Source organism: Dermochelys coriacea, chromosome 14 (genome assembly GCF_009764565.3).
Source record: "Dermochelys coriacea isolate rDerCor1 chromosome 14, rDerCor1.pri.v4, whole genome shotgun sequence".
In the NCBI taxonomy this organism is placed as follows: domain Eukaryota; kingdom Metazoa; phylum Chordata; order Testudines; family Dermochelyidae; genus Dermochelys; species Dermochelys coriacea.
In genome coordinates, this window is record NC_050081.1 from 15,717,804 (window position 1) to 15,728,112 (window position 10,309).

A 10,309-nucleotide genomic window follows, 5' to 3' on the forward strand; every position below is an offset into this window, starting at 1 on the left:
AGAACAACCCCCGTGCTGGGAAGTCTTGGCTAAGCACAGGGAGGCAATCCTCTACTCCCAGGAAGAGTTCCAGGGGATTTTTAATGGCAATGCAAAGCAAATGCCAGATGATTTTATGGCCACTTCTGAAAGATGCTAGTGCACAATAATAACAGCATGTAAAGTACTTACCTTACTGCAGCACAAAAGGCTGCTATGCGACCATGCAGTTCTGGAGCATCGGGGTGTGGAAAGCCACGACTTAGCAAAGTCCCACATGCTGCTGTAGCTCAAGCAGCAAGGGCCCAAGTAAAAGCAGAAATATCTGACACACAATGCACAGCTAACTCATTGTCTGTTTTACACCACCCCTCAAAAACTAACCGGAGCTAGAGCTGCTGGAAACTCAGGCTAGCTGCCAATGGAGGCTGGCTCTTAAAGTGGTCTGCACAGAGATTCCAGCTAGCAGCTAATTACTTCTAAGGGAAGAGAAGAATTGGGTGTTCCAAACACTATTGCCCATTCCTAGCCACCAGCTCCTAACATTCAGTTCCTCAGATCCCTTGGTTGTTCAAGGGACAAGAGACTCTGCTTTTACCCAGGCTTTCACAGTTCAACGCTCCGTGCGTGCTCAGTAAGGTAACCAGGAGCCGCCGAGCACATCCCGTGTAATGAAACACCAGGAACTAGGCAAAGAGAGCCCATCATAACTGTGATGTTCAGTTTATTGTCAGTTTACCACGCACCCTTTGGTAACATATAAAAGCCCAGTTTCCCCGAGTACAAGCTATTCAGAAGATTGTTCCATTCCTGGCTTCTAAGATTGCAGGTTGATCCTGCAGCAGAACTAATGCCAGCAAGGCCAATATCTTCTCTAGGCAGAGAGCCAAGGCAGAGCCCCACATAAACTACATGTAAAAATAATCCTGGGCACACTAGGGTCATGTTATGACTCACTGACTCCCTCCAGTTCAGGCCCTCGCATAAATATAGCGGCAGATGCACCACAGCTACTGGGTCTACGAGTGCCACAGCACTGGGTGGGTAATTGGCTGTACCAGCAGCAGCCTCCTCTGTCCTAAGTCCCTGGTTTAGGCAGAGTGAGGGGATATGGCATCAGGGGGCTATAAGCAAATACTAGGGAAGTGCATCACTTTGGTGCTGCCCCCTTATAATGAACAACCAATGGGGGGTGGGGGGACGATGATGAGAGAGCTGCCAGTCTGTCCAGGCTAAGGCACTAATGCCCATGCCAGTTAAAGAACACACAGAGCTGGCCAGAGTAAAACCAAAATTCAGGGTGAGGTTTTTTTTTTTTTTTTTTTTTTTTTAAATAAAGCCTGCAAGGGGTCCCCAGCTTTGGGAAAGAAGACGCTGCACATCCCATTGTCTAAACCTAAACATTTTTTCAAAATAAACATCCCCTCTAGGAACTTAACCATCAGCTCCCATCATACAAACCCTGAGCAAAACGTGGGCCTTTGAATGTGTTTTCAGCGTAAGACTTCTATTGGTAACATTTAAATAAAAAGACAAGGGGAGGGGTGAGTGGGGGGGGGTGGGGAGGGAGGATCAGAGACACTTGGGGAAAAAGCAGGATTCATACCCAACTTGGAATCAGAGTCTGCAATTCAAAGCCCTTCTCAGCCAGCAGCAGCGGGATGCACCACAGCCTGGTTGAGAGAGGCCACAGAGCTATGCAGCACTGGCACACACCAGACCTCTTAGCAAGGGCTGTTGAAGGACTTCATCGTCCCTTAGGCACCAGAGGAGCTCCATAGACAAATTCCCAGGGATCACCTCCGTAGAGATGTTCTCAAGGCCACACTCATGGCACAGATGCCGTGAACAACAAGCAGCAACATTAATGGAAAACTCCCATGTCTCTGTGAGCCTTCAATTCCACTGACTGTAGCTGGGAATGGAAATAGCTTGAGAACCGGCATCATGTTTCTGAGCTGGGCAGCGCTTGCCAGTCTGTCTCATTTTCACACCTGATTCGGGTTTTGAAAAACTCCTTGATGAGTCTCTGTGCTTCTTCTTTCACTGCAAAGAGAGGGGATATCCCTTTTGAGGAGACTCTGGCAGAGTCTACAGCCCCCCCCAACCCAGGACATTTAGCACCAGTATATCCCCAGCTGTCTACATGACACCACCCCACAGTTGCATCCCCCAGTTGGCGACTCACCAGCCTTGCGGATGGGATTCTTCTCCTCAGTCAGTAAGTGGGAGAGGTGTCGGGCAAATCCCTTGAACAGTTCCTGCAACGCAGAGAAATCAAAGCGCAGAGCGAAGGTTACCCATGGCTGCAGTCACCCTCTCATCACACAATCTGTGTACATTTGCATGCCTTTGCACAGCCTCTAGCACCATCGGGCCAGAATAGAAACAATTGTTATTTGTATTACAGTGATGCTTAACATTCACAAGCGAGATCGGGGCCCCGTTGTGCTAGGCACTGTACATATGTGGAGTAAGAGACAGTCCCTGCCCTGAGCCACTCAGGGTAGAAACAGCCAAGGGCTGAATTTGCTTTCAGTTCCCAGCTCAGTTTTTGATTTTTAAAATCCGAAGTGAATAAGTGGGATCCCCGTAGCACCATCGCAGTCAAAAACTGCAGTCACCACCCACCATTCCTCTCCAGAACGGGTCTTGCTTCTTGGGTCACTAAGGCAGTGGGAACACACCCTACCACCAAGTAGCAGCAAGACCCTGTAGTTAAATATGAACCCAACAGCATCATGCACCCCTCACCCATGTCCCAAATGGCCTTAGGAGACACATCTCTGGTCTCCTCCAAATAGAGAAAGCTGTTGTCTGTGCCCTACCTTGGAAGCAAATTTACCACCCTTGTAGAAAGGGGTCAAGTATTTGACTACAATATCTGCTGTCTCTTTAAGGGACACGCCTTTGGTCGCTGGCTGGATGGTCTTGGTAGTTCCTTCTTTATCAACCTGTGACAAACTCGGATCAAAAGTCACCTTCTTCTTCACTGGGCCCATGCCTTTGCCCTCTGGTTGTGACAGGATTGAAGACGCTGCCGCCCGCAGCCTCTTCGTCGCAGGGCTCTCCAGATCCTAGACCAGCATGAAGAGGAGGAGCCGTTCACACAGCAGTTTCAGACTCCTAGGCCCAAACTGCCATGTGAGGCAGAAACATCCCCACAACACCCCGCAAGCTGCTCCCATAGAGAATTCCATGCAGGAAAACATTTAGCCAGCTCAGTCCCCTGGAGACAGGCCCTGGGCTAGTCACAGGGAAGGTACTCAAGGCATTAATCTCAGCAGCCCTGCTGCCCCCGTCACACAGGAAAGGGGCCTTAGAAGAAATCCTGTGGGATTCACCTCCCCAGGGATTGCTGTGTCTAAGTGCTTGGAGGAAAGAGGGATGGGGAAATCTTGGATACCCACTAGGAAAACCCCCTGGGGTGAACCTAGCTAGACTCTGCAGGAAACAAGGCCTTGGATAGATCCACAAGGGCAATTCGCTCTGCTTTTGAGTTAAACAGTTAGTGCCCCACTCAAATTCACCCAAAGCATGGGGATGGTGCTGCAGCCAAGAGAGCCAGGTCTCGGGGCGGTCACAGATGTCAAGTACTGGCTGGTCCATAGGGTCAGCTTTGGCAGCTGCCGTCCACTGATAAAGCATCACTTTGCTATCTGTAACAGGGGGTGGAGATACTCAGCACCCCACTTGCGTCGGGCAATGGTGATTACCAGGTAGGTATCATTGTCTACAGCTCTCAGAAGGGGAAGGCGACACAGAGGTGATGGGCCCGATTGCCAGATGTGCTGAGCATCTGTAACTTCCACAGATTTCAGTCAGAGCTGTGGGTGCTCAGCACCTCCGAGAGCCAGGCCACAAGTGCCTGGCCTGAGTCATGCTGGGCATCAGTGGCAGAGCCGGGCCTAGATCCCAGGAGTGCAGGCTCCCACACAGACCCTATTGCTGCTCTCTGCTAGGATGGGGACTGGATGACGCCTGGGTACTTGATACTGCCAGGTGAGGGTTGCACCAGGGCATGGCGTTTCCAGAGAGAAGCTGGGCACAAAGCTGAGCAGACTGAGGGGAGGAAAATGAAATTCAGGAAGGTCTCACCTCATCGGATTCTGGCCTCTTCCTGCCTTGACATTCCCCTGTGCAGGTTGTTTCGATTTCTATACCAGCCTCATCACAGCTGAGGATGGAGGGAAAGGACAAGATCATTTCTTCCGGTTTGATTATTCAACAACAGGGATTTGCTATGAGATGAAGACTCAGGCTGATATTTAGCGAGTGGCAGAGATTGCAGTAAAGCGTGAACGAGATAACCTGCCTAGACCAGCTCAGTTATAACACCGATTAAGTACTATCATGGCAGCTCTCTGTCAATGCAGCACAAAGGGCTGCCTGTGTAATTAGCTAACGAGACACCACTGTGGGATGGACTGGGCAAAGCAGGAAAGAATGAGGCAGGACCTCAGGAGCTCTCACCTTGGTTTTGTCTGACCAGCTAATCCTGCTTGGGTGGCTTCAGATCCAGGGGCGTGTTTCGACTCCAAGTCCTGACTTCTCTCAGTCAGTGCTTCCTTCATCTTCCTTGACTCATGGTCCTCCATCTGGGGTTGCCCAGTCATAGCACCTCCTGAGACATCGTCATTTTCCTGAGGTTCCTCTTTCTCCTGACATTCTCTTTGAGAAAGAGACTGAGATAGCTCACTCATAGGACAATCGTCTTCCTCTGCTGTGACACATCCAGAGGTTTTAAGCCCAGCTTTGGTGAGAGAGAAGAATTTGGAAATGTTCTGGGATTCTTTTCTGGCTGCTTCTGCTAGCAGCTGTTGCTTCTTGGTGAGCTTTGCCTTTTTGGTAGGGCTATGCCACAGGGAGGCATCTGCATCTGGACCAGGTTGCTGTCCCTTCTTGTCATGGGCCTGCATTGCTTCCACAGCACTTTCGTGTACTACTTTGGCCACCCTTTCTTTGCTCTTGACAGCAGAGACTCTGGCCATTTCTGAATCGCATTCGCGGTCACCTTGCCAGTTTGGACTATCCGCTTCCCTCTCCACAGGCGTCGCATCACTCTCCTCCTTTGTCTTCAGCAGTTCGGCAGCAGTCTGGAACAAGCTGGAACTCTTTTGAAACCCAGCTCCTATCCGCTTGGGTTTAAACTACAAAGAGAAGGGAAGGAGACAGAGGGAGGGGACTAGAGGGTTATAAAGGCATTGCCAAGGAAGTTGTCTCCCTGTTTAAACCCCCCCGGGACACATGAAATGGAGATTTGGTTCCTTCCATTACATGCACATGGTCTGTCACAGGAGGGTTATTCAGAAGTCAATGGAGATGGCTTAATTTTGACTTGTGAATTTATGGCTGGTGAAAGGTACTGTCTGTCAGAGTTCAAGGAGGCAGTGGGCAGAGCCACCAACCTAACGGCCTGCACCCTCAATTGAGGGAGGGGCCACATGACCCAGAAAAGAAGCGATTCCCTGGAGCCAAACAATGATAAAACTGGAGGACAAAGGTGCAAAACAAGGGAACTGAATGGGCACACCGAGCAGAGAATACCAGACAATGGCCACTGCTCTGCAAAGGAGACTAAGGCATCAGTGGATGCTGCCCAGAGTCAAGAAATGCCCGGGGATGGAAGAAGACCCCTCCAGTCACAGAGAACCTCCCTGCTGAGCTTGGAATGGATGGCCATCTTGGCCAGAGCCAGGAGGAGGCTGATGAGATCTTATGACATCATGGGGCCATGGATAGGATGGGTATATAGGAGATGGGGGACAAACACAGCCAGAACCTCAGCAGGAGGCTCTGGAGGAGCTGGGAGAGGTGCAGCACTAGGGCACGCTGCAGGCAGCTGGGTGCCAGGCTCTCCCTCTTGTGACACAAGAGACAGGTATTGGGATCATCCATGAACCACACCAGCCATGTGCCCTTGCTTACAGCAACGTGCAGGAGCTGCAAACGAATGGGAAAGAAGCCAGATTCACAGCCCTGGCCAGCTGAGCGCCCCACAGCACAGGAAGCAGCAGGACGAATTTCCCCTCCCAAAGTGCTTCACCCTGACTTGGAGGAATCACCCCCCCGGCTGAGGGATAGTTCAGTCCAGCCTTACACGCTCTGACTTCCTGCAGCCTCTCTGCTGAGGCTGCCAACAAAGGTGTAGACAGTACCAAGAGTGGTTTCTGCAACGTGAGCACTTGTTCGCTGTACTGAGCCCAGAAAACCCACTTCACAGAGCTACTGAAAAGCCATTGGATGATAACAGCTTTCATCCACAACCGCACGGAGCTGGGCTGGGCTGGGCCTGGCAGCGAGAGAGGAGAGGGATTAGCAATGGGTAATGAGCTACAGAGTTTAAACCAGCCAGTCCAGTGTCGCTGAATGGAGGCTGCCAATGACTGCTAGGTCAAGTGTTGGGTCTGCCAGCTGTGATGGTGCCACTCTGCAGCACACTTCTTTCAGGGAGCACTCACTGTCTAAAACCAGAAGCAGACACATCCAAGCAGTCATGACTGCACAGTAAGGGTAGCCCCAGAACACAGGGACGGGCAGCATCCTTGGTTGAGCGATGACAAGTTAGATAGGAGGGGAGCCTCTTTGGCAAAATACAGTCTGAAAATAAATTACGTTTATGATAAGCAGGAGATCCAGCATGACAAGGGGGTCGAGCTGTCCTCACAAGAGCACCAGGTGCAGGAGGAGCAGGATGGGAGGGAAAACATTCCACCACGAACACTCAGCCAAAACTAAGCAACAAACCTTGCAAAGGACCATACCTCCAAACCCATCGGTCACCTTTTCCTCTTTGCCCAGCTTCACCTCAAGCACATTTTACAGCCTAGGCAAAAACTGCCCGGGCCATTTTCTAGATCAAGAGTTCAGCGTTTTCATACAGCCAGCTGGGCACGTCCTATTTTACACTGCCACAATACTTCCAGGCAACAGGCTTTGCAAGCCCTGTCATCATTCTGTGCAGCAGCCACCTGTACTCACCGAATAGACTTGGGATGCAGGGAGAAAGCCATCTTCAGCTGAGGGTTCAGACTTCGTCCCGGGGCTGCCGCCGCCACCAGCTCCTGACCCAGATGCTGGATACAGCTCCCCTTCTTTCGAGGCTTTGTTGATCTCTGCTACCTTGGGTTGGAAGAGAAGAACAACAATCGCCCAATGGTGGAGTCTTTACGTCTCCCTCTTCCTCAGCATGCATCGCAATCCTCACAGCAAAGAGCAGGTCTCCACCAAGTGCTGCTCCTGCCTTACGGCCATGAATTACCCCAGGACGGCTCGAGCCAACTGCCTTGCCCAACTCAGGATATTTCTATCATGTGATGATGGTGCAGTCACAGGGTGGATGGGGCAACCCCCCCCCCACTTTTTATTTTTAAGGCTGGATTGTTCTCCAATAGCTGGAGATGTTTTTTTACAGCACTTCATGGATGTTCACTGAGATAGGAAGGGCCCCAGGTGGATTTCTAATGAACAGCTGGACTGCAGCCAACAGGGAGGGAGAATCTAGTGAGATAAAGGCTCCTCCTGGAAGGGATGGCAGGAAGAAACAGCCTGAGGGAGGTAAGCAGGGCAGAGCGAGAGCTGTAACACACGAGGGTGGGAACACCCCCTTGAGTCTAACACCTACATGCTCAAGGGCTAAGGCAGTGGTGACACCAGCCATGGGAGGGAGTAGCTCCCCCACCCCTCCCCCACACCCTCCCTACCTTCTTTAGTACAGTTGCCTTGTACAAGTTGGACATTTTACTGGTTCTGAAAACCTCATACTCCATCTCCACGGCGCAGGCGGGAGGGTCTGACCTGCAACACATGCTGTGGTCAGTTCAGGCAGGACACTGCTCTCCACTTGAGAAAGGAGTGCTCATGTTGGTGAAGTGTCTCCCACAAGGGTGAAGAATTCACATCCTTGGGTCAGGGTCTGGGTTGGGTGAGGGCTGGGATTTAAGCCTGAATGTGTAAATACTGGAGGTGGTGGTCAAGGGGCCGTTTTAGTGCCTGGCCGGGGCATAGCAGATTTGCCTCAAAGTACAACTCTCTCCTCTTGCACATTTGGAGATTCTCTGGTTTGTGTACTTGTGGCACCTTAGAGACTAACAAATTTATTAGAGCATAAGCTTTCGTGAGCTACAGCTCACTTCATTGGATGCATCCGATGAAGTGAGCTGTAGCTCACGAAAGCTTATGCTCTAATAAATTTGTTAGTCTCTAAAGTGCCACAAGTACTCCTTTTCTTTTTTGCAAATACAGATTAACACGGCTGCTACTCTGAAGTCTGGTTTGTGTGGGTCTGCATGGACTTTGTGTAATACGCTCTGCCCCTCTGGTGGGGCAAAGGGGAACAGCAAGCCCTGGAATCACCATAAATGGAGCTGGTGGGACTAGAACCCAGGAGGCTCAGCGCACTCTCAGATGGGGCTTGGTGATGCTCTGTGGAGCTGAACTCAGCTGGGGGGCCCGGCAAGGAGATATGAATGGGGATGGAGGGAAGAGCACTGCATGTCAGGCTTCTCGCAGAGCCCCAGAGGTGATTCACTGACCAGGGTGACCATTGCACACAATGATCTTGCTCAGAGCAAGGAGAGCCCTGCTATCAGGACTTCCTCTCTCTACCCCTTCCTGTGCCTTGTTTAATACCCATGTCCTGACGGTGCTGCCTTCTGGTTGCTGCTCAGAGCTTCTACCAACATCTTCAAGCAGTGTTCTCGGGCCTAAAACCAAAGGAAAGAGAGAAGATCCTCTTGCAGGAATGACATTGCCTTTCTCCCCCACCCCCTGAATGAACAGGACGGAGCAGGCAGCATCTCTGGCCTGTCTCAGATGAGAATTACTAGCAGGGGGGTGTGAATTCACGCAGGCCTTTCCTTACCTTGACCGTGAGTTTGGAGATTTTCCGGCTGGCGGCGTCTTTCAGGGGGCAGCCTGCATCTACCAGAGAAGTGATGTTTTAAAGAGATGCTCTCCACCCATCCATTCCTTGCCATACCACCCCACCACCCTTACCAGGTGGGGTGTTAGTAAGGTATCTCTTGGAATTGCCCTCCCACCTACGGGCCATTACAAAGTTCCCCTTGAGCTGCAGGGAAGGACAAGTTCAAGAACAGGAGGAAACTGAGGTTAGAGTTTACTGAGATGAGTACGTCTGTGTCACAAGCACAAGACTCGCTGCTCATCAAAGAGCTCTCAGTCCAAGCGAGCCCCTTTCAGGGCCTTCAATTCTCAGAAAAAACAACCTCATTTGGGGAGAGATGGGGAAGGGGGGAGTTGAGCAGAGCAACATATTCTGTAGAGCAGTGGGTTTCAACCAGGGGTACGTGTACCCCTGGGGGTACTTAGCCATCTTCTAGGGGGTCTATCAACTCCTCTATATATTTGCCTAGGTTTACAAGAGGCTCCATAAAAAGCATTAGTAAGTCAGTACAAACTAAAATTTCATAGACAATGATTTGTTTATACTGCTCTATACACTGAAATGTAAGTACAATATTTATATTCCAATTGATTTATTTTGTAGTTATATGGTAAAAATGAGAGTCAGCAATTTTTCAGTAACAGTGTGCTGTGACATTTGTGTGTCTCATTTTCTAAGTTTTTCAATGAGGTGAAACTTGAGGGAACCCAAGACAAAATCAGACTCTTTAGAGCGGTACAATAATCTGGAAATGCTGTAGGGCACCCCTTTGGCCTGTAGCAATAATTCTGCTGCTTGATAAAACTCCAAACAGCACAGGTCAAAACAGCAAAACCGCCCTCGGGTGCTCAGGTTTGACACAGTGGCCAGAACTGGGATATTTAAACGTGGCACAAAATTAGAGAGGCCGAAAGCCCAGATCAAAAGGTGTCCTTCTTGGGGCAGGCTGTATCAGAAAGATGCAATCTCAGATTTGGGCTTAGACCGACCTCTTCTAGCAAGGAGTTCCACAGCCAGGGACCCACTGCTCTGGTCCTGATGCCCAACAGTTGAAGAGTGGGTCGATTCAGCGGTGTCCTCTTTGTGGAACATCCAGCCACACGGGAGGACTAAGTTGCATTCTTTGTTATTCCCAGATATTGATGTTACATAAGGCAACCAGGTTTTTCGCAGGAGTGGGTGGGTGAGATTCTGTGGCCTGTGTTGTGCAGGAGCTTGGACTAGATGATCATAATGGTCCCTTCTGACCTTAGTATCTATGAACCACAGTGTACCCCTTCCCCATGGAACTCTCTCACTGATCGAGACCATCTGGTAAAACTATAAAGCAATGGAGAGATCTACCTGGAGGGACAAAGTCATCTTTTTCTGGTTCTTTGCCCTGCAGGAAGAGAGAGAGAGAGAGAGAGAGAGAGAGAGAGGTCA

General features: G+C 50.4%; 1 protein-coding gene across 3 annotated transcripts; it reads right to left on the bottom strand.

Moving 5' to 3' along the window:
• Positions 1-686: 686 nt before the first annotated feature.
• Positions 687-10,258, bottom strand: LOC119842997 (ATP-dependent DNA helicase Q5-like). Of its 3 annotated transcripts, XM_043497529.1 has the most exons (10): positions 9,874-10,221; positions 8,843-8,901; positions 8,611-8,684; positions 7,683-7,776; positions 6,961-7,101; positions 4,453-5,129; positions 4,078-4,156; positions 2,808-3,056; positions 2,168-2,240; positions 687-2,025 (listed from the first exon to the last, which is right to left on the bottom strand). In XM_043497529.1, the coding sequence occupies exons 1-10, from the start codon at positions 10,193-10,195 to the stop codon at positions 1,925-1,927; spliced, it is 1,869 nt and encodes a 622-aa protein (XP_043353464.1). In that variant the 5' UTR covers positions 10,196-10,221; the 3' UTR covers positions 687-1,924. The 3 variants fall into 3 exon arrangements, with proteins under 3 accessions (XP_043353464.1, XP_043353466.1, XP_043353465.1); XM_043497531.1 differs by lacking the exons at positions 8,611-8,684; positions 9,874-10,221 and adding an exon at positions 10,229-10,258; XM_043497530.1 differs by lacking the exon at positions 8,611-8,684.
• Positions 10,259-10,309: the final 51 nt, after the last annotated feature.

Coding starts and splice junctions, on each gene's coding strand:
- LOC119842997 (XM_043497529.1), bottom strand. CDS start 10,195: ATGGTCTCGATCAGTGAGAGAGTTCCATGGGGAAGGGGTACACTGTGG. Junction 5,130..6,960: donor CTGCATCCCAAGTCTATTCG/GTGAGTACAGGT, acceptor TTCTCTTTGTAG/TTTAAACCCAAGCGGATAGG. Junction 2,241..2,807: donor GTGGTAAATTTGCTTCCAAG/GTAGGGCACAGA, acceptor TCTGCGTTGCAG/GAACTGTTCAAGGGATTTGC.